The sequence below is a fragment of the Miniopterus schreibersii genome, assembly GCF_964146895.1.
Source record: "Miniopterus schreibersii genome assembly, chromosome: 3".
Lineage (NCBI taxonomy): Eukaryota > Metazoa > Chordata > Mammalia > Chiroptera > Miniopteridae > Miniopterus > Miniopterus schreibersii.
Window position 1 is genome coordinate 32,952,232 of NC_138103.1, and position 24,897 is coordinate 32,977,128.

At 41.0% G+C, this 24,897-nt stretch overlaps 1 protein-coding gene across 1 annotated transcript in view; it reads right to left on the minus strand.

Moving 5' to 3' along the window:
• The window catches only part of MEGF10 (multiple EGF like domains 10), a 155,520-nt gene that overhangs the window by 103,169 nt on the left and 27,454 nt on the right, over positions 1-24,897 (minus strand). The window contains exons 2-4 of the mRNA XM_081131156.1: positions 13,457-13,589; positions 6,041-6,142; positions 4,560-4,660 (exon numbers count right to left, since the gene is read on the minus strand). Of these exons, the coding sequence (XP_080987282.1) occupies positions 4,560-4,660; positions 6,041-6,142; positions 13,457-13,572 (319 nt within the window). The 5' untranslated portion in view covers positions 13,573-13,589. The remainder of the gene's footprint in view (positions 1-4,559; positions 4,661-6,040; positions 6,143-13,456; positions 13,590-24,897) is intronic.

A 24,897-nucleotide genomic window follows, 5' to 3' on the forward strand; every position in this document is an offset into this window, starting at 1 on the left:
CCAAAGCTATCTGCAGATTCAATGCAATCCCATTAGAATTCAAATGGCATTTTTCACAGAAATAGAACACACAATCCTAAAATTTGTGTGAACCACAAATAACTCCCAGTAGCCAAAGCAATCTTGAGAAAAAACAAAGATGGGGCATCACACTTCCTGATTTCAAACTATATTACAAAGCTATAGCAATCAAAGCAGAATGATACTGGATAAAAGCACAGATCGGTGGGACAGAACAAACAGCCTGGAAAGAAACCCATGCGTATATAGTCTCTTCAATAAATGGCGTTAGGAAAACCGGACACCACATTCAAAAGAGTAAAACTTATCCCTATCTTCCACCACACACAAAAATCAACTCAAAATGGATTAACAAATTGAATGTAAGACCTGAAATCATAAGTCTTCTAAAAGAAAATACAGTTGGTAAGCTCTCTGACATCAGTCTTGGTGATGTTTTTTTGGATTTGACACAAAAAGCAAAGGCAACAAAAGCAAAAATAAACAAGTGGGACTCTATCAAACTACAAAGCTTCTGCACAGCAAAGAAAATCAACAAAATGAAAAGGCAACTACCAAAAAAGAGAAAATATTTGCAAATCATATAGAAAGAACTTATACAGCTTGATAGCAAAAAAACCCACAAACCCAATTAAAAAATGGGCAGAAGATCTGAATAGATATTTTTCCAAAGCATAGATACAAACGGCCAACAGATACATGAAAGGTGCTCATCCTTACTAATCACTGGGGGGCTGCAAATCAGAACCACAAAGAGATATCACCTCACACCTGTTAGAATCCTTGGGCACTGTTGATAGGAATATAAATTGGTGCAGCCACTATGGAAAATACTACAGAGGTTCCACAAAAATTTAAAAATATAACTACCCTCTGATGCAGCAATTACACCTCTGGGTATTTATCTGAAGAAAACAAAAACACTAGTTTGAAAAAAATATATGCCCCCATGTTCACTGCAGCATTATTTACAACAGCCAAGAAATAAAAACAACATCAGTGTTCACTGGTGGATGAATGGATAAAGAATATGTGAGATAAACACACACACACATACTGGAATACTATTCAGTCATAAAAAAAGAGTGAAATCTTGCCATTCGTGACAACATGGACGGACCTTCAGGACATTAAGTGAAATAAGTCAGACAGAGAAAGACGAATACCATATAATCCCACTTATGTGTGGAATCTAAACAAACAAATAAAAACCAAACTCACAGATACAGAGAAAAGATTGCAGGTTGCCAGAGGCAGGGGGTGGGTGAAATGGGTAAAACTGGTCAAAAAGTATAAAATTCCAGTTATAAAATAAGTCCTGGGGACGTAATGTCCAACATCTTTATTATAGTTAACAATACTGTATTGTGCATTTGAAAGGTGCTGAGAGAGTAATCTTAACAAGCCTCATCACAAGAAACACAAAACTTGTAACTATGTGTGGCAATGGATGTTAACTACATTTATTGTGGTAATAATTTTGCAATATATACAAATATTGAATCATTATGTTCTATACCTGAAACTAATAGAATGTTAAATGTCAATTATATCTCAATTTTTAAAACATGTATACACACACACATATATATATATACACAGATGTGTATACACATACAACATACATGTATACACATACAAATGTACACACATACACACTGAAACCATTTCATTCCTCTGGGCATTTCTTCATTAGTATTTGAATTTCTCCAAATCAAAAGTAATGAAACACAAGATTAGGTAAGACTAGCAACCATGAAGATGATTAAACATAAAAGTTTAATTTTATAAACCGATTAAAACCTCATCAAGGAATCATAGGCATCTTCATGACTTGTAATATTTTCTTTATGGAAAATTTTCTAATCCATTCTTTTTTCCAACCAGATTCTTAGGAAAGGTTATTCCGTCCAGTCTCCTTTTTGGTTCTTTCTGCCTGATGACATACGTTTTTCTTCTGGACTCACAGGCTTGTTACTCAAGTGTGCTCTGCAGACCAGCAGCTTTCACACAGCCTGAGGGTTTGGCAGAAATGTATCATCCTGGGCAGGATGAAGCAGGGTGGAGAGGTCTGGGAAGACCGGGCTTGCTCTCCAGAAGGAGCTACTACTGCTGCCTAGGAGAAACTTTTTTCAAAAACAAGCATTTCCATTAAAGCATCCTTTATTGCCTTCTAGGTAAACTGACTACTAAAAATTAAACTAAAATTATAACCAATTCCTGTGTTTCAACTCCTTCTGGTAACTATAAACAGTTAAATACTGTGTCTATGCTTGGTGCCTGGCAGCAAAACCTAGTTGGAAAAGATTTTGAAAGCAGAACCAAAAATCATGTTGCTCTCTTCCTGCTCTACCCTCAAGGGGCGCCTCCCCACTGCCAGCTGTTAAGAGCCCGGATTTACTACAGGCAACCCCAAGAACAAAGAAGTAAGGGAAGCTTGACTGTGCTCTGGGTTAAGCTGTGAAATCGAGACATCCGAGTGAAGATGCGCAATACCCTTAAAGAGACCAAATAGCTCCCAGGCCTCTGAGACCAGACAGTATCCTGATTAAATATATTAACGTATCTAAAGGAAAAATGTTTCAGTCTCCAGGGGCAGATGGCCAGCCAAGAAGTCTTAGAAAAGGAGAGTTTTAGGGGCAAATGCCAGAGATGTCCCTCCAAGCAGTAAGAAGAAAGAAGAACACCTTGCAACCTATCTGGGATGAGATGAAGAAGTTATTTTTACCACTATAATTTTCAGGTATGACGGTCTGAGAGGGGCTGTACTATTGAATGAGACAGAGATGCTGGGCTATGGAAGCACTGAAACTCTCTTTAACTGACCTTGCTCGGATTCACACTCCCCGTGACAACTTGCCAGTACAATCCAGCTTCCCACGGGCCAGCAATGGCCTGAAGACAAGCCCAAGCACCTCTCAGGCTCTATGTAACTTAACGAATCAGCATCCTGACTATGTAGTTATTTCCTATGACCTGGGTGAATAGAAATAAATCCTGGGAGATAGAACTACTCTCCCAGTATGCTGACAGTTGCACTTGTAAGTCTGAACACTGGCAAAGGCACCACTATAATGTCACCCCGAAGCCTCTGGGGAGTGGCCGGCCTGGCCAGCCAGGCCTCCCCACTCTCCGCTCTGTGTGCACTAGGTGCTGTCCTTTGAAAATGTCCCATCGGCCTAGGCCACAGATATCAGGTCATGATTATTCTCTGAGATGTTTCATTATGAACATGGAATTTCTCTGATTGAGCATCATTATTAATCAAAGACATGCAAATTAAGAAAAATTAGCAAAGAAAAAAACTGGCACAGGGTATAAATAAAAAACGCATCCTTATATACTGCTGGTGGGAGTATAAATTGGAAACATACCAAACATCTTAGAAATATGTGTATACCTTTGACCCGGCAATATTACTTTTAGTGTGTGTGTGTGTGTGTGTGTGCGTGTGTGATGCACCACTGAGCTGGCTCCAACTCCTGGCGACCCTGTGAACGAGTGATGCCATGTTCTGTTCTCAACAGCCCTGCTCAGCTCCTGTAAGCTCATGCCTATGGCATCTTTGATGGAGTCAGTCCATCTCATATTTGGTTTTCCTCTTTCCCTGCTGCCTTCTCTTTCAAAGGAGCCTCAAAGAGGTACTGATAACTTAGCTGAGGTCACACAGCTGAGTGGTGCTATCCCCCAGCTCTGCAGACTCTTAAACCCCGATGTGTCCAATCATTCCTAGTGCCTTCAAATCAGAGCAGAACCTTGTCTCTGTCTATGCTACTCAACACCAGTGTCTCAGCTCAGAAAGCAAAGGTGCCCCTCCAGCTGTGTTGAGCCAAAACATTTGAATAAAATCACTTTTAAGATCTCTCTTATACATGTTCTAGGCACAATGGTAAGACACCTCAGTTGCAAACTGCATCCTACATGATAGATAGTCTAGGATTTTCTAAAGTGTATCATCAAATATCAAACTTCTCTCAAGACATCTCAGAATAAACTGGTGAGATGGGGAAGGGAGGGGAAGAAAGAAAATGACAATGAAGAAAGGTCTACTTTGTGACCCAGACTTATGGTCATTTCTTACTGTGAAAGCTCCTCTACTTTTAATGAGCCTCACCATTCTGTTCACCAGCAAAGAATGTGCTGGCCTCTCAGAAGTTGACTCAGGACTCCGGTCAGCTGCTGCAGGAAAGTTCTATCTCTGTTCTCTTCTGTGACCTACATCTAATGAATTCTTGACCCATTTCCAAAGAGACATGTATTGAAGAACTGTGATTAACATTACTACATCCGGCCTTGAAGCATCTTTCCATAGTATCTGTTTTCTCCTCGAGTGACATTCGTTTGGAGATTTTTGATAGGACAGAGGAACAGAGTTGATGTTTCCCTCCATACACAAAGCAAGGAAGCAGCAGCTGAGACTGAAAGGGGCTGATCCGAGATGCCCCACCTCCCCAGGCCTCTTCTCCGCTGCCACGAACAGAGACAAACCAGCACTTGGAAAAAGAAGTGAACCTCACAGGGAAGAAGGTTGTACTTACGGACACACATTTCCCTGCTTTCATAAAATCCAGGACAGCACTGCGATTTGCGCCTATACATAGTTTTTTCCCCATGTCGATAGGCTGTCCGATAACTGATTCTATATAGGAAAAAGCATACTGTTACCTCTTTTGACCTGCAAGTTGATTAGAAATAAATAACTTATATTTTAATACAAAGATTATTGAATATAATAAAGGTATTAAAAGCAAAGTACTCCAAAATAATTCAGAAGAAACATGGAGTATTTCTGTTGACCAATATTATGCTAGCTCTTATCAGTTGGCTAAGAATACATTAAGATTGCCCATTTAAGCCAACTTATACTTCATTTCAAGGGAACAGAAGTTTCATGACTTCCATATTTTCATGACTTCACTTATTTTAACATATCTTGAAAAGTATTGATTAATTTCATATAAGATACTTATCTAATCATCATTTACTTATATATTTTAAAGGAAAAATTCAGAAAATTCCTTTAAAACTCTCTGACAATGCAACTTCATCCCACTATAAAATACAGGGTGGGGCAAAAATAGGTTTACAGTTGTTCATATGGAAAATAATAAAATAATAAATAACTAATAATACAAGAATAAACTGTGTTTTGCATACTCACAAAGCAAACCTAGTTTCACCCTACCCTGTAGAAGGCTTATAGACAAAAAAACCCTTGAATTTAACTAAAGCTTCATTCATTCACTGATTTATTTATATAATACATGTTTAATACGTACTATATTGCAGGCACTGTTCTAGGCACTGGAGAAATAACTCACAGTGAGAAAAAACAGAAAAACAGAAAGCCTGCCCTCAAGGAACTTACATTCTACTAGGGAAGACAGGCCTGTAGAATTTAAGTAAAGATACACATTAAACAAATAAATGTATCAAATAATGACTGGTAATGATTAAATGGTGTGAAGAAAAATAAAGCCCAAGTAAGGGACTAGAGGGCATGCTAGTTTAGACACAATGGTCAAGGTAAGCTTTCTAAAGAAATGACATTGAGCATAACAACATCATTTAGTACAGCACAAATCGGTAGGAGCCAGTCTAGACCCACCACTCATATTACAAGTATTTTACAAGTGAAATTAAGGTAACATAGATCCTTCTATATTTCAAAGTGTGTATACATTTTTTGGGACACCCTTTATATGCTGGGGTATGAGTTGCTTGATATCTGGTGATGTTTATATTTAAGAGTGTCTCCCCCAAATATGCACATCACAAAAGCTGGATAAGTTCTTGCTAGCCAAACAACGGTAACTGGTAGATATATTCTCCGTAAGCTCCGTAAGGGCACAGACAACCTTTTTGTTTTCCTGTATCTCCTGCAATTTGAAACAAGGCTAGGACAACAGCAAGCAGTGACTATTCACTAGATGAATGGATACTCCTGCTCAAGTATTTAGTAACTGTTATCAAACTCCTCCCCAGTTGGCCAACTCCCAAATATCTGAGCTTTCATTACCTGTGCCGTGTACACTTAAACCAGTTCAGAATGTCAGTGCAGCTGGTGTAGTAAATTTGATCGAAGGGATGTGGGTATGACTCCTGCACAGTTACTGAGTAGCTGAAAAGAAGAGGAAAGATAAGGAATCAGTATTTGTCTTTCTTACATTAATTACATGCTATTTAATAAGAACAATCATAGGCTAAATTCTCTCCACTTGCAACTCCACACTGACTTAACAGAGAATCTCCACGTTTTTTACAGGTTTGTATTTGAACCAGAACCCAAAAAGGACTAATATTAATAATATCTTTAGAAGACAAGAGTTTGTGCTATAAATTTCAAAAGAAATTCCCTTTTACTAACCACCATAAACTTTGATATTCCTAAATTTAAAACATATCACCATATGTTTTTCTGTATTTAATTCCATCCCCTCACCCCAGGGGTCCAGGGATAACCAAAACCTTTCACAAAAAAAGTTTTCAATCTAAGTCTGCACGCAGATATGAGGGTGATCAGCAAAGAGACAGTCTGAGTATTCACAACAGAGTACATTTTGCTACCGACTCTGGAATATCAGGAACAGTATATTGCCTGGGTTGAAACTTGGAATAACTTGCTTTTGTGCGCCTGCCCCACTTCACGGGCAGTGGAAGAATACATACCTCTAAATAAAAACTACAAAGAAGTCTCGAAAACCGGTTCTAAACACTTGGCTGAGACAATTAGCCTAAAATAATCACAGCAGACCCGTGGCTACCTAGGCAGCTTGTTTTCCAATACACTTTCACTAACAGCGTCTTATTAAAGGAAACGCATGCACCCGTCCGGGCCTAAGAACGTGGGTGAGAGACAACCATGAAATACAAAGAGCTTTCAATGTTCAGTCCCGTACTTCTGCATTTTAAGGCAGTCTATCATTACACGCTCAAGAGCTTTGAGTTCCTGCTTACAGGAAAATCTAAAGAATCCTCCTTTCCAAACAATTTATTTTCTTTCTTTTTTTTAACATTCCTTTAAAGATTTCCACTAAAATCTTTAGTTCACACTAACAAACAAAATGGGCCGCAATCATGGACTCACCTGCTACAAATCAATAGCCCAAGTTCATTAAAAGGAACTATCAACTAGGGAGGGTACAGGAAAAATAAGGTCAGAATTTCAGCACAAAGAATTCAGATTAGATATAGGGCAGAGCCTTCACTTTTGAAAAACTATGTGAAGCGGGCCTCGCAAACAGTGCGCTTTCTCTCCCCAGCTGGTCTGTTAGTCACTGTGTACTTAGGCTTCAATAGGACACCCATAAAATAACTGTACTACGTACACTTTTGTGTTCATTCTTTGGGACATTGCAACTTGATTTCTAGGCAAATTTAGGGTTCCTCTGCAAATCTTTGGCAGCTGCAATAGGCCCTACTGAAAAGATCACTGGGTTAGAAGTCCGGGTTATAATCTTGATCTGACACTGGGAAACTGGGTGACCTTCGGCAGATAATCTCACTTCCCTGGGTTATGATTATCACATCTTAAAACCAGGGGGCCAGAGATGGTCTTGAAGATCCCCTCCCACGTGGCATTCTGAATTTCTACCACATTTTAGATGACTACTTCATTCTACTCTAATCGGTGATGCTGTTACCTGCAAGAACAGGTTCCGAGGAGCGTAGAGTACACAACTGCCTACATCAGCAACATAACACCTTCTGGGTAAAGCAAGAGGCCTCCAAGAAAATATAAATGTTCTTGGAATGAAATTTCACATTAAGCTATTAATATTTTCTTCAGACCCCTAGACAGAGTCCTGATGCAAACTCTGTGACTTCCTTGTCAATTTTTTCTCCTTCCTGTCCAGCTGCTGTGGGCAGCTAAACTCTGAGGCCTGCCGCACCATCTCTCCATCCCACTGCAAGGAAATGAACTGAGCGTCCTCCGTGTAGGAGCTGCTGTATAGGTGCAGCCCTACACTGCCCGCGAGCAAAACAGAGCAGCTTTCCATGTGTGCTATAGGAATAGGAAAGAAACCCCTCTAAATTAATATCAGTTGGGGGGGAAAAGAAAGGAAGGAAAGGGGAGGGAGGGAGGGAGGGGGGGAGGGAGGGAGGGAGGGAGGGAGGGAGGGAGGGAGGGAGGGAGGGAGGGAGGGAGGGAGGGAGGGGGAAAGCATTCTACTGTTTCTACGGTACTAATTTAGCTTAACTAAATTAGTTTGCTGGAACTAGACCTGATGCAGTTTTCCTAAAATTTCCAAGGACATGGTATGTTAAGGTCTGAATGCCTTAGAGCAAACATGATCATCAACAAATGATCCTGACCAAACACATCCCATCTGATGTGGATGGGGGAACTGATGCCACAAACAAACATGAAAAATACTTTCACTAATTTCTAGCAGCCTAGAAGAGTGCTTAAACAAGAGGAAATGTGAAAGTGCAGGAGTTTCCTCTTCTCGCCACTTGCTGCTCCCCAACAGTGTACGTTTGCAGGACGCTTCTCTGGTTTGAGGATAGAAAAAGCTGTTCTTTATAGAAGGGTAACCAAACCATTTAGGATTCCAACTCAATAAATATTTATCAAAAAAATTCTATGCAATTCCTGTTCTCAAAGAGCTCTCAAGAAAGGCCAGCCTGTAAATACTGAAAATAATGGAATATGGCTTTAATGGAGACATATAGACAGGCTGGGGAAAATAGGAGCATAAAGTTCACTATGTCTTGAGCATTTCTTTTCCATCTTGACTCCATATTAAAACTATTCAGAGGCTCACACTCAATAACTGACTGGATATGAATTACTTTCCACTTTGGTGGGAAACTGAAGCTTCCACTTGAAGTTTATAGGAGAAGGGTTTTAAGCTTTGCCAACCCAAATTTCTTGTGCCTTCTGTGTGTTTTTTTATATACATTTTTTCCTGTGCTATACAATCTTTCTCTCTCTTAATCATACTACAACAATTTGGAAAATCAATTTTAAGAAACAGAGAGAGATGAGAGAATTCCATACATCACCATCAATAGCATTTTACTGCACTTCTTTTGTCTCTAGGGGTTTTTTATTTTAATTTAGTTTCTTTTCTTTTTATATTCTTATAATCATGCTATGCACCTGAGTTTGAAACCTAGTTTTTAAATTTATGAGTACATACATCATAAACATTTTCCATGTTAGTAAGTAGTCTTCAAATTCTGACTGCCAAATTCTCCCTAAATGACTACACCTAATGTACTCAATAGCCATCTACTGTTATATAACTAAGTTGTCACTTTTCTAGGGGCCATTTTCTAGAAGCTATGTGCTGGTACCATGAAGGGAAATGTCCTTGATAATTGGCCCACTTCCACTGGTCTTTATCACTGCTTCTCTGGCCAATGCCTGGGCTGCTGTTTGAACTTAAATAGTGCCTGTGCTAACAGTCCACAACTTCACCTTCATCAACAGCTGCTCCAAAAGTTACAGAGTAGGATGGTCTAGTCCAGAGATTTCCAACTGGTGTGCCACAAGAATTCTTAAAACATGAAATACCTATTTAGTCAGGGGCACTGACCTCTTTTCCCTTAGGATTGTCAAATAAAAAAATGACAACAGCCAACACAACAATAGCCGTCCACTATGAGTCAAAATTATACCTATTTTTTGTCAGATTGGCAAAAAATGTATTTTTGGTGTGCCGCAGAATTTTAGTAATTAGTTTATGTGTGCTGTGAGATGAAAAAGGTTGAAAATGGGTGATCTAGTCTGATCCCGTTTTCATCACAAATGAGCAACACTGAGCCCCACATATAGCGGGCAGTCCAGAGACAGCACTAACATCACGACCCCCAGACACCGTCCTGCCCTCTGGCTCCTTTCAGATGTCACTAGAACATCTGAAGCTACTAGAGCAGAGAGAGAGAGGCAAACTGGTATGAAAGGAATCTGGTCCCAATCCTGCACTATTTTAAGCATCCAGATGCAAAACCCTTTATCTCCCACTTGTTTGTTTAATCTTCTCAACACACTGAAAACATATCATCACTGTGATTTTAACCTATTAAGTATTATCCGGGGAGAAACCCCAGCAAGATTTAATTTAAGGTCAAAGAACAGGGGGAAATAAGCCATCATCACTTGGATACATTCCAAAGTGGTTAATTGCATTTTATCTGCTTAAATTATCTTGTTACTTTAATCAGATATGGTAATAATCATCATTTCTTATCGCTGCTTGCTTCGGGACTGCTGCTTCAATTACTACCGGCTCTGTGTTCCACCCCCAAGGGGTTGGCTGGGCAAAGAATGTCTTCTCTTCATTTGTGCCTTCCTTAGAAGAAACCCCAACAGAGGGAAGAACTTAGCCTCACAGAACAGGGAGAGGGGATGGGAAGAAGGAACAGACGATTCATGGAATTATCCACTTGCCGAAAGGATGCTGTGCAGAATTCCTGTAATAACATGTACCCCTTGTGTATTTTAAATGATTTAATTTTCCTTAATTTCATTTTATATACAATTTCTGAGAATGAGAAATGCCGCATTAAAATGAGGCATCCTAAAAAAAACCCAAAAGCCCAGCTGGTGTGGCTCAGCAGTTGAGCATCGACCTACAATCTAGGAGATCACTGTTCGATTCCCGGTCGTGCCCGGGTTGCGGGCTCCATCCCCAGCGGGGGAGGGGGCGTGCAGGAGGCAGCCGATCAATGACTCTCTCATCATTGATGTTTCTCTCTCTCTCCCTCTCCCTTCATCTCTCTGAAATCAATAAAGACATATTTTTTTAATAATGGAGGGAAGGACTTAGCCTCACTGAACAGGGAGAGGGGATGGGGAGAAGGAACATAAATCATTCATAGTTCTGGGATGGGGCCTGAGACCCTGCATTTCCCACAAGCTCCCAGGTGATGCCCAGGACGCAGCTCCACAGACCACACTCGGAGAAGCAAGTCTCTAGGTGATCCCATGGCTCAGAGCCATTGGGTACAGGGCGTTTTTAGTATAGGGAAAGCCTACAATGAGCCCTCTTCAGCCCTACTGCCAAGACTTTCATCCCTGAAGCCCCATCCTCTCCCCATTTCAATTCAAGCCCATTTTAGTTTTTGAAAATACGCAAGAACATGTCACCTGCACCTTTATTTGATCATTTAAATCATGCTCTGTTCTCCACACCTGTCAAAATAATTCCACTTTCTTTTTCCTTTCCTCAAAGAATCATTATCTAGTCTTGTAACAGGAAATCTATCAGTAAGAAGGTTATAGCTGTCGATCCTTCCTTCTAGCAGTTCATATAATATTAAAAAAAAAATACAGTCAGGAAAAAAATCTCCATCATTTCCCTATTTTTCCATGCTCAATTTCCCACTCCATTAGTGAGAATGTTAGAGGTTACTCTAATCACTCGTGCAACAGTGGAATTATATTACATTTAAAAATGAACATGCCCCTTGTCTTTCTGTCTCTCTTTCTCCCTGCCTCCCAGTTGATGTCCATCTTAGTCATTTTGTTTCCTATCAGTAGGTGAAGGCTCATTCAACAATTATTTATTGAGCACATGCCATAAGCTAGGCAGGGTTTTAAACACTCGGTATTATCAGTGGTCAACAAAATGATGCAAGTACGTGTTGGCAACTTTGGTCAGACACTGAGCAAGGAATCAGGACAAAACGTTTCTGACTGAGCGGGGGCTGGACTATCTGAAGTCCTGGATTCCTTCTCTGTATAGCCTTTCCCTCAGAGCAGTCATCGGCTCACACCGAACCATGCTCCCGAATCTGCATTCCCACACACTTCCAGGCCCATATTTCACACTGACCTTATGGACACAACAGGGCAAACCACACTGACCTTTCCTCTCCAATCAGTTCTCTACCTTTAATCTTTCCACACGTGCAGTGACACCTCCACTCTCTCACACGGCAGGTTCTAAATCTCAGACTTTTCTGCCTCCTTCGCATCCTATAGTCCATGTCTTACCAAATCTGTTGATTTTTATTTCATGGCATCTTATAAATTTGTTCTTCCTCCCAGTCCAAAGCTATCATCCTCCAAGAAGTTTAACCAACAGTGGGCTCTCCCTTTTCTAAATTTGGTATGTACCCATGCATGTATTAATTGATTCATTTTTATTACTTTAATAAATATTATGTACTTTGTTGGCGAAATGTTTTATGAAGGTGCTTTGACGATATAAAGATCATTAATAGGTCCCTCCTCTTACATTCTGTATAATATAGTAAATATTACAAATATATAGAACTTTATTACATATATATAATTCCTCTACAGCTTAAAGTTTCATAGTGACATAGAACTCCACTGATAGATCAGGGAAATATATTTTTGTTATCCTGATTGTAGTACTGCCAATGGAGATGGGAATGAGCCCTCACCGAAAAATAATGCTGTGAGTGCAGGACCAGTGTGTCTGTGGAATAACAGAGCTGCTGTGCTGGAGAGGCTCTGAGCTTGGTGCATCCTACCAGCGGGTGACAACTGTGATTACAGTGTGTGCTCTGTGGAGCAGTAATCACGGTACTGATGGTGACAGGAAAAGAGACCAAAAGTCTGATGTCAATGCACTTAACAGACGTTAAAACACATATTACTCTCTAGTACTTAACACCTCCTATTTGTCTGAAAAACTTGCATTTGCAATGTTATTTTTGGGTAAGGACACTTTCTTAGCAATGCAAGCAGAGCATCAGAGCAGAGTAGACTGGGTATGACTGTCCTGCACCCTCACATGGTTAGTGCTATTTCTGTGTTCCAAGAGGGACCATGAGATCCCCAAGAATGGCCTATAGTGTTGTACTTCCTCTGTATTTCCTCCCGCCAACTGCCCCGATCTGGACATGACATCATCTGCTCTCACACAATCAATTCAATCTTGCCCTCCTCCAGTTCTATACTGACTCTAGTCTTGCTGGTTCCTAGAACCCCTCCCAATCACTGCCACCGCCTCATTTCCGTTCTTCAGGAGCACCTCAGGTGACACTACCCCCATGTGGCTTTGCCAGTGTCTCCAGAAATCATGTCTCCCTTTCAGGCCGCCTACAGCACCATTTTATTATGCATACATTTCTAGTACATTTTTACATACTGTTTTCCACTGCTCTCTCATTGGTTCCCATCCAGAAGTCTAACTCCCCCAAATTATTGCAAAGAGATTCAGAACGGGGACAGGACTTTACAAAGGTCATTTTAATTGAACGATTCATGATTTCCCTGAATCTTACAATTGCACCAGTGTAAAAATCAATATATCAAGGTGTATTTTTTTGCATAATATATATTCTATTAAGACCCAGGTGAATAATACTGTCCGATTTATTAGCTATAATGAATGATTTTTACACAAAAGTAATTTGTCAATCTCTTGTCAAATTCTAATTTTATGTATCAGACTGAGAATGATAGTAGATAAAGAAATTTATCAGAAATTATTCCTAAGGTTACTATTACCTTTCCCAGTGGCTGCACACATTAGGGTCTTCAAGATTCAGAGGCGACGCTGACCTTATCCAGTGGCATAAAAATAAACAGATAAAGCCCAGGCATGTGTTCAAAGAAATAACCATTTTTTCTGAAGAACAACCTATAAGGAAAAAAAAATTCAAATGAGAGATGCATTCAAATGACCCAAACAGAATTCCTTTCAGTACAGCAGCCATTTGGTGCCAGTTGTCACCAGGGTGAAACATGCATAACGAGCCATGTATTCAAACAGACGGGTCACCAGATTTCATGGTCCAGGAGAGAGAGGTGTCTCTAATGTTGTGCAGGGTGGCCACCGTTTTGTAAATTACTACAATGTGCAAATCATCAATAATTGCCACCACAACAAAAGCCTTTCTCATCCATGCCAGCTAACATTAAAGGAATCTACCCGGCCAACTCAGAGCAACACCGGCTTCCAGACCCTCTCATCAGGCACATTTCCATTCTAGAAGAAGAGGGCTCGCAGCAGAACCTGGCCTCATTGGTCCCAGAGCATAAATGATGAAACAGAGGCTCCATTGACTCGAGAGAGAAGCACCTCAGGCTCAAACTGAGGGTCACTCAATAATTCATTTGATGTGCACCGAATATCTACTCTATTCTAGGCACTGTGCAAAAACCAGACATAAAGTACAGATCCAGTTCCTGTCCCTGCCCATTAAGATGTTTATAATTTCATAATTATGACATATATTTCTTATATCTAGTGCTTCAGTTTTCCCATCTGCTGAACAGAAACAAAACCAGCTCTTTTATAGAGGTTTCCATATAGGTGTTGAGAAAAAAGCGTAAAGCTGTTTGAAGGTCAGTGTTAGAGAAAACGAACCTCGTATTATTGAGAGGAAGAGCCCATGATAGAAAAACAAACAGCAATGTGGTGTATTTGCAAAACAAGGCGGCAAAGGAGATAGAAGGGGGAGGAGAACATTCCAGGCAACAGAAGGTGAGGGAGGGTCAGGCATTTAGGGGACTCAACTTAGTTCAGTGGGAAAGAGAGACAGGGGCATATCACAATGATTTTATAAGCCATTGCAAAGTTATGTGAACTCCAGCCAAGGATAAGGGAGAGCTCCTAAAGGGTACAGTGACATCAGAAAGGTCACTCTGGCTGCAGGGGAGAATGACCTGAAGGAGGAGACTGTTAGAGGGAGATCAGATAAGGCATGACCATGGGGTGAACTAAGGAAGCAACACTGCAGTTGCAGGGAACTGAGTGAATCTGGGACATTTTTAGGAAGTAGAATCAATGGGACTTGGTGACTGAATGAGAAGAGAGAGAGAAGGGACTTCGGCATAGCCCCTTGAGTGGACGTGGCCCCGCATTGAGACGGGAAGCACAGAAGCCCTCCTCCTCTGGGGATGAAGCCTCAGTTCAGTTTTAGATACATCAAGTTTAAGGTCCCTAGGAGATACTCAAATGAAGTCACCTGCGGGCATTTATTGGACACCTACTATGTGCCAGGGCCGCTCTGGTGTGTAACAGGTGCGATGGCATGCGCCTGGGAATCACACCCGTCTCTTCCCCTCCAGGGACTCAGCACTTAGTACAAAGGAAAAGTTTGTCCTACTGTGTAAAATGACTTTATATAAAAATCATTATGCAAATGGACCTGGAATTAGAAATAGCCAATCCATTTACTAATTAAAAAGAAAATAAGCAATAACTAATTAAAACTAAGTAAATAATTAAAATGAACCTGCTTGTTGGTAAACTAGCAACAACAGGCCAGATTACATGACCAAAGCAGTTATTTTCTGGGTGAGGCCTGACATTTTGAGACATTGCACTAACTTTCCACACCATGAACTTGCCAGCTTTTAGTATCTGGGACCCAAATTTATTGAACAATAACCTTGTGGTTTAAAACGGTAAGTTTACCTTAAGACAAACACGTAAACAACAATATTAACAAAAACCTAACCTTAAGAAATAGTTTATCATTCAAATTCAAGAGAACAGACCAAATGAAGGATTAAATTCTTCAAAATCAAAACTGTTTATAAGGACAAGTACATTAGGTACATTATGACAAGTTATCTATATCTAACCCCCAAAGGCTAAAACCAAAGAAAATGTTTGATAGGAATAAAGGAAAACTATATCATTCATTTGTAGAATATGTAGAATATCTTTTAAGATAGTGTAAGCCACTGCGAGAGGCTATGAAATGTTTAGAGGGGATTTCAATCCTCATGAAATAATTCCAACATATAAAGCACAGCAGGTAGCCAAAATATGGCTTATGAATTAATTCAAATTACTGATATATCTCACGGACTAACCACCGTGAAGCTGTAAAATCTGAAGCTTAACGTTATAAAACTAAAGCTATTCCACCAAACAGGAACGAAAAAAGTAGCGACGACAATAAACAAGAACAGCTAACACTTCCCGGCTGATTACTGCAAGCTCTACACAGCGCTGAACCTCTTCTGTGATTTATCTATTTAATTCTCACAGTTACTCACCTAAGAAGTAGGTATTTTTATTTCCCCATCTCACAGCTGAAGACGCGTAAATATACTGCTAATGTTTTCCTTATACGTCAAAATAAGAAAACCTTTAATACGTTCGATTTTAACAAATAAATATGGCCAATCTCTCTCTGTCTCATGGCTTTATCTATGTCAGGATAAGTGTTTTGTTTCAATAAAGTGTGAAATGTGTATATTAACTTTCATTCTTCCTCAAAGACAAAACAAGGGCTGGTCAGCAGTAATCTGCCGTCTACTCACAATTACCCCAAATTGAAAAGTTTATATCCTGAGTCACCATCTCAGATTCAAACCATCCATTTCCCAATTAGAAATGTTTAGTCGGTAAAGTTAGAAATTGCTGCAAGCAATGAAAACTGCCAAAAAAAAAAAAAAAAAAAACCCAAAAAAACAAGGCAATGTGTTCCCTTTTAATGTAAAAATTGTAGCACGAATCTTTTGGTGTCCCTTCTTGTTTTGCACTTGACTTAGGGCTCTCTGAAGACTTTTACTTGTCTAAGGAGACGGAGGGTGGGGGGGGGGGGGAGCATAATTTAGTCACCTCGCTGCTTTTGAAATTCAGCGGACAGAAAAATCAAACTGCACTGCGAAGTTGCTGGGTGCGCTCATGAAAAGGAAAATATCGGTCCTTTTAAAAAATGTATACGTGCTCCGTTTGGTTTCTTATTCCCAAAGCATTTTCCAAGTTAAAATGGGAAAATATATGAATTCTAGAATAATTTACATTAAAGTATACGATGTCGGAAGCACAAGGAATTGCTAGACCGAGAGGCTGGGATCATGCAAACTCACAGCAACCGGCCGAGGAAATCCTTCCAGCGTTTTATACACACGCACGCACCGGGGCCCGCGGCGCTCGGGGCGGATGAGGCTGGCGGCGCTGCCCCGAGGCACCTGCGCACCCACGGGCGTCGAAGGCAGGGACAGGCCGCTGGAGATCTAGAAGCTGGAGGTCCACAAGGAAGGTGTCGGCAAGATAAAGCTCCCTCGGAAACTGGGTGCGCTTCGCCCCAGGTAACTGGAGCAGCCGCCTTCCGCTTGTCTTCTCCCCAGGACGTCTGCTCGCCCCAGGCCCAAACCGGGGCAGGCAGCACCTTTAAATAATTCTTCTGAGAGGCTCTCCTGGACCAGCATTCGAGGCCCTGGGACGGAGGACAGCGCACCGGGGCCTGGAGACCTCTCCCTGTCCAAGCTGAGGTCCCCCCCAGACGGCGGTGCGGGGCCCATGTGCGTGCGCCCTGCGGCCGCGGAGAGCTCACCCGCCTCGAGCGCAAAAATGCCCGCGGCCTGACCTCGGCCGCGCACGTTTCTGGGTTCCTGCGAAGCCGGCGTCGCACCCACAGCCTGCGGCGTGTGCGGCGTAGACGCTGCGGTGTGGACCGCCCCGCACCAGCGGCAGCGTGCGTGAGCCCTGGACTCGGCCCCGCCTCCCGATCGCCCTGCGCGCGGTGCCTGCTCAGCCTGGGGCGCAGCCTGCGGCCCCTGCAAAGACATTCAGGTCCCATTAGCTTGGCGTCGGTGGACATGGAGTTGACCATGACTGGCGGACCTCAGGCCCTCCAGGGCGGGCATGGAGGCTTCAGAAATGGTCCTTGAACTGTCTTCCAAGGCGAAAAAAAGTGATATATACACGGTGGGAGAAGACAACTCACAAATATGCCAATGAGCTAGCTGTAAAGAACTACAGAAATGCAACATTTCACTGTCCAGAAGCATGGCTGGTCCTTCCTTTTTTTCTATCTAGTTTAGTAAAGGCACTGACAGAAGTGCATAGGGCACTACATCTATTCTTTCCCTATTTTATTTGTTTTCTCCCATAGGTTTCCATGAATAAACGTGGGCACCTTTTTTCCTTTATGTCAACCCTGGAGGAAGAAAGTTCAATACATCTTTCTTCCTCATTTCTCTCTTTTAAGCTGTGTCACCTTATCTTACACTATAATCTTCCACTTTGGAGCACAACTGAAAACACACACCACCTTTAAAAAATAGCATTATATCAATTTTTTAAAAGGTGGCACAGTGGCAATTTGCTGTATTAAAATAGACATTTTGAAAATATTCAAAACTGAATTGGCTGGTAAGCTACTCCAGCCATCCACCCAGCCTTCAGTCTTCAAATATCTTTCCTTATGGTTCCATTTAACAAAATTTAAGATGTAAAAAATTAAAGAGTCATTTGCATGAACCCCCTACTGCCAAACTTGATTGCATTCCATATCATTCACTTAATTATTACAGAAAAATCAAAACAGAAAATCAGTACAACTGATTAGCAATGCTAAAGTGCTCCTATTAGAAAGAGAAAACACAGCAGGCAGAGTTAACTCTTGCTGCCTACTTAAGCTACCACAAAAACCTCAGTAAATAATCAGGTTGAGCAAAATCCTTACAATGCGTGAGTCTAGGCTCTGATGATAGGGAGTAGTTTCTCTATCAGTGTGTTAGGGAGAAATAAATAATGGGGCGTTGACTAGCTAATTTATTTTTGCAACAACAGAAGAATAAATGATTCCAGATGATTGTTTCTGGCTCTACAATCGATTTCCTTCCTAGAATCATTAAGGGCACACAGAAATAACTTGGGTGTCCTCACCCAGTTTTTCCTCAAGTCCATTTCCCTAAAGTCTTCTCACAGTTCTCAAAATGAAAACTAATTTCTTGATTAAGAATAGCCACATCTCCACAATCCCCCCCACTCTGGGTACCAAGGGCCACCTATTTCTCATGATCACTCATGTTATCTATAAAGGATATACTAGCTTTTCCCTGAACTACTCAGACAGGCTGCCCATGTAGGACAGAAGATAGTGTGCTGTGGTCCTCCTGAGGCTTTGAGCCTGTGAATAGAGTATTAAATAACAGTATTAATAGAGTATTAAAGATGCCAAAAGACTAACACTTGGTGGTTGCGCTGAGAAAACCCCAGATGTGACTTCCCTGGAAATATTACTTGCTGATAAAAAGGACTCCTTGAGGCACTGTCAAGATTTCTATTTTCACCACCCACAGCTAGTTATTCTAATAGCATATTACTTTCCCAAGTACAGCTATTCATTTGAAGCAGTACAAGTGTGATACATACTTTTTGTCTGGGGGGCCTCATATCATTATGCCGACAACAAATACCACAATAAAGATATATATTCTTCTAAGAAAAATGAAATCATGGCAGTCCCACAGCATACTCTGGAAGCTTCTAAGAATGTAAGTTAAATGTGTGTAGCTATTGATATTAACAAAAACTCTCAAATCCTATTTTATATATTTATAATGGTTTCATAAACAACCCCCCAAATCCCTAAATATTAGCATGAAGTGGGTGTTTAGTAACAGTTCTGGCACTTCACATTCGGCAGAAACTGGGCAAAGCCCTGAGGGCACCAGGCACTGAGCTACCCAGAGGGAGCTCACCACCCCACACGGAGAATGGCCACTAAAGGACCATTTCAATACAGCATGGTGCAGCCATTTTTAAGGCCAGAGAGGATGCTGTGGGAACACAGAGGTACAGCTTCATCAACTTAACCAGCCAACCTCATAGAAATTATCTGCGGGAGACCCTGGTTCCCACTTGTCATCAACTTTGGAAAGGACTCTACAATGAATACATCAGCTACAACATATGGAAAAAATCCACAAATAAATCTCACTAAGGCTCTATAGTGAAAGCAACTGTGAGGACTACTGTGACTTAAAAGGCAGAGTTACTGCCCTCAATAGTTCAAAATTTACTAGGAAGGAAAATTATAAATAAAAGATGATTATTTATCAAATGAGTCAATGTAGAAATAAACTGCTAGAGTTTTAAGAGGAGGGAGAAAAATCAATGTGAGCAGCAAAGGCTCATGAAAGAGGTCAAACTTGAACAGAAGCTTGTAAAAGAAAAACTAGAAATCAGAGTGACTACCTCATGCCTCTCACCTTACATATGTAATCTCATCGGCTAAAATCAAATGTTTCACCTGAAATCATACAATTAGAGCAGAGATTTGAGTGAGTCTGGCTGATAACTTCAGTGTCTGCAATCTGCCCTCAGCATCACATCTGGACAAAAAGAAGCATTTGGGCCAATGGAAACCATGGGCCACGATGCAAAGAGAAAGGTGTGAGCCGAGCCTTGAGGGTGGAGAGCAGGAGCCCTTAAGGAACCTTGAGAAGCAGTGTTAGAAAGGTAGGTAGACTCGGTGAGGAAGGGTCCTGAGCACCAGGCTGAGTTCAGATGGTTTTTTCTTGTCTGCAGTTGAATACACAAGTCTTTGAGCAGGGTGCATTTTTTTATGAAAGAGATGTTTTGAAGATTAACACAGAGAAGATGTGGAAAATCTAACCAAGGAAACAGAAACTGGGGCAGAGGTTAGTGCATTCAGGTGTGGGGTGAAAATGCCTGTCCCCAGGGTAGTAGCCTAAGGAATGAGAAGTATATGAGATGCCAATAAAAGAAAGAATTGGCAGGACTAAGAGAAATAATAAACTATGGTTGATTAGAGAGAGCTGTTTGGAGTTTAAAGCTTTCTGAATCCCAGTTCTATTTCCTGGGTCCATTCTATCGCCTACTGGAAAAACAATATATCTCCTTTTTATAGAAAAACAAACTTCAAACACTGCTTCTCACTCCAGAATTTGGTGGATAACATCATATTTGTTTTTCTAAACTTGTCATGATTTAATATTCTTCAATAACATACCCATTCATTCTTCTCAACTTGAAGAGACCTACTATTTTTGGCCTGTCCACACACACAAAAATAGCCCTTTTATAAAATTTACTCTTCCTTTCCTTTTTTTGAAACTATGCTTTGGCAGCCCTAATTATACCCTATTGTTATAGCCAGACGCCAGGACAGTTTTTAATGATCCCTGCCTTGTGTGAGCCCATTTAACAATGAATAGAGTAGACTCATGTAACCAATAGGACATGGGACATGGCAAAAGTGACAGAGTATACTTCTGAACCTAGGTCATCAAAGACACTGCACTTTCCATCTTGCTTCTTGGATCACCGTTCCACGGGAAGCCGTGTCATTAGGACACTACAGCAGCCCTAAGAAGAGATCCGAATAGTGAGGAACTGAGGCCTCCTGCCAAGAGCCATGGGAGTGGATCCCCCAGCCCTTGCATAGCCTTTAGGTGACCATGGCCCCTGCTCACACAGTGACGACAACCTCATGAGAACGTGAATCAGAACCACCAGCTAAGCTTCTCCCAAATCCCTGACCCCCAGAAACTGTGAGATAATAAATGTGTGTTGTTTTAAGCACTAACTTTTGAGCTAATTTGTTACACAGCAGTAGGTAACCGATATATCTGTATTTTAATGTCTGTACCAAAAACATTCTGTTTGAACTTCCAAAATAGCTCCCAATAAAGCCCCTTATTTTGCTGTGTCATCAGTGGCAGTAAGTAGCACACAGGAGAAACAGCCTGCAGTGAATCTGAAATCTTTTTCCTGCGTTCTTAAGTCCTGGCAGGAGCCCATCACCTTCTAATTACAGTTTGAGTTATTTTGTTTCTCGAGGCGTAACTCTGGCAATGCCTGTGTCTTGAGGTGCATCTGCTTCTCTTCCACACAGAGCCCTGCCCCAGATTATCCCGCCACTTATCCTTAACCCTTTAGCATGTGACTGTCCAAAAGGCTTGGCCTGCCTCACAATAACCCGGAGAGTTCACGTGCTCTGTGCTACCGCTCTTGTATAAAACATTAAGTAAGTAGATTCTAGACTCCTCTCTGGCTTACCTTTTTACCTCTCTGGGTTACTTCATCACTGTCTATCTCCATACACAAATATATGCAATATGTATACACCTTTTTAACCACTTGAGAGTAATTTGCACATATCATGCACCTATACCTCTAAATACTTCCATGTACATTTTCTAAGAATAAGGGCATTCCCCTACATAATCCTAACACAATTATTTAAATGAGGAAATTCAACATTGATGCAATACTACTATCTAATCTATAGACCTAATTCAACTTTCATCAACTGAACTAATAATGTAATTATTTTAACAATATTTCACATAGACATTTTTCAAAGCCTTTGCTGAAAAACAAGCATTTATTCTTTTATTCACCAAACATTGATGAAGACCATCTTTGCCCTCAAAGAGTTGGCAGTCTAATGTGAAAGTTGCATCCTGTGGATGCTAATGACAAGGCAATTTAACAAATGATTAGGGTCAAAAGAAGGTTACGAAATAAGTATGGGCATTCAGAAAGTATTTCCAACTGTAAGTGGGCATAAGAAGTGGCATTATTGAAGATTTTGCTGAGTAGATGAAACAAGAGAGGCTGCACCCAGAAGAAGTTGTAAGAGCAAAGGCAAGAAAGAACAACTTCTCAGAGGGAAAGGCAAATGGGCAAGACTGTCTGGTCAAATGAAAGAAGAAAAAACATAATTCTCTGATAAGCAGCAGGATGCTTGAGAGTCATCAGAATCTTGGGTCTTTCCTTGCACATGGGAGTGGGACAATACTGGGAAGCCTAAGTATTTGCACAAGTCCTCTCTTGGGAAGGTCCTTATCCATAGTGCATGCTGCTATAGTAGGAAAGATGAGAGCACCCACTCTGCCCCCACCACTGGCATGACCAGTGGCACCTACATGTCACCCGCTCTCCTAATTCTGAGTCATTATGCTAAACCTCAATTCCTGAGATACTATTAGGACATAGCTGAGCAATCCAAGTCATGCCTTTTCCTCAAAGGCCATTTCTTAGAGACAAAAACACAGGGGAACAAAGACCCTATGAGGAACAGAATTTCTATGGAACCAAGATTTTAGAAAATTTTCCTGTCAACTGCATCTATCCGATTCTATTAAAACACGCACACACACACACACACACACACACACACAGCATTCCTCTATTTTTTTAAGTACCCTGAAGTACATCATATAATTTAGGTTTTTATCATTCACTTGGCTTCCAACAGTTTCCAGAACACTACGTATGTCCTGGGTTCCACAGAGCTTTTATGCTGAAAAACAGAACAGAAAGCTACAGTTTAAGGCGTTATGTTATGGTTCCCAATCAAAATCTTTCATTTTATGGATGAAATAATTAAAGTCCCAAGTTACAATGACTTGACTATGATCACAGAGCTAGTACCTGGGTGGATGAACACTAGCACCCACAACTTAGGTATCTTAACTCCAGTCTGGTCACCTCCCTATCAAGTGAAATGGTCAGAGCCTTCCTAAAATATTATTCCATCTGTGTGTTGAAGCATAAACGCTTCTTGAAATGCAAATTCATTAAAAGTTAGATTCTCCAAGTGACTAGACTATTTCCTGGTCAAGCTGAGAATCTGAATTAGAGAGCACATAAGGTATTTCCACATTTAGACTGTACAGATGTTTCAAATAATGAGTGACGTCAGGACTCAACTGCCATTCTTCCCAGGGTTACTCAGTTCTGAACCACTAATCCAGACCAGGATGCAGAGTGACCACAGACATCTCCTGCAGCGGGCATTGCCACAAAAGAGTCTGGACACTTTTATCCCCATGGTTTCAAGCCCACATGGTGAAAAGCTTTGAAGATTTGAGGCAAAAATGTGAGGAAACTGCTGAGGAAGTATAAGTAGGTGGAAGAAGGTAATTATTCAAAGTTGCATTTGGCCAGGACATTCAGGAGAAAATTCTTGGGCAGCCTTCCTTTCCACCTCCGCTTCCGCGCCAATCACATATAGATGCAAATATAAGAAGCCACAACCCAAACCCCAACTTTATGGCTCTTAAAATAGGGCTTTGTTTTGGTAGATAAAGTGCCACATGCTGAAGTAGCAACACCACTTCCTGTGGTATCTAGACAGACCTCGAATTCAAGGAGTGACCCTGTCTGACCCTGAGTAACAGCTGGAGAACAATCTCATATTGATAGAAAAATGAAGAGCCATTCTCCATACGACTTCCTTCATTCACATTTTTCATAATTCTCTCTTCTTATTTCTCTGCATCTCCTTACTTCTCTTTTTTTGCCACTTTTAGGGAAATCTAGGACCTGGATGCCATGGGGATGAAAGAAATAGAGACTGAGGTATATTCTAGTCTGGCTCAGTGTCAAACTTTGATCACTGATGAGTCACACATTCTCTCTCTGCTTTATTTCCCTTTCAGAAATATCAGCCAGGAAAGCAACTATACTGGCATGCAAACTTACAATGAAAGCGGAATTTTCCATTTGCCTTTCTTATACACCTTCAGAATGCCTAAGATCCATTGACTTTTGTGTGAACATAGCAGTTAGCAGGAAGCTGGGCCAATACTCTAATTTTACAGATAATGATGCTGTGGTCCAGAGAAATTAAGTGCATGCTCAAGATCACAAAGCTATTTCATCAATAGCTTCTCTTCAGGCTAATACTGGGCCAAAATTCAATATCCTGTGAGTTTGTCTTGCACAATATTATGAATCGCTACACACAAAGATAATAAAGATGAACTTACATTTGTTTTCTTGGGCTGCTGCTGGTCTACATAGAGTGCAACTATACAAATTATAGGCCCTAGGTTCCTTATAAAAGTGTTAAACTAAAATATTCAGGAAATGGCCAATATTTTAATAAGGCAACTTGTGAATGCTCCTTTCATTCTAAGGAGGAGATGCTCACAGTGCGTTATGTCTACTCAATCTGTGCATCATAGGAGTAGGTTAGACACAGGCTTCATAAAAGGTTTGTTAATGGCTGTGGCAAAAGAATTAATGAAAGATCAATGGACATCCCCCAAATTTCTTCACTGCAATGGTGCATTCTTGGTTCTCAGTGGTATCCTCGGTACCTAGAATAGCACCTGGCAGAGAGGAGGGCAAATGAATAAAGGAAGGAAGGAAGGAAGGAAGGAAGGAAGGAAGGAAGGAAGGAAGGGAGGGAGGGAGGGAGGGAGGGAGGGAGGGAGGG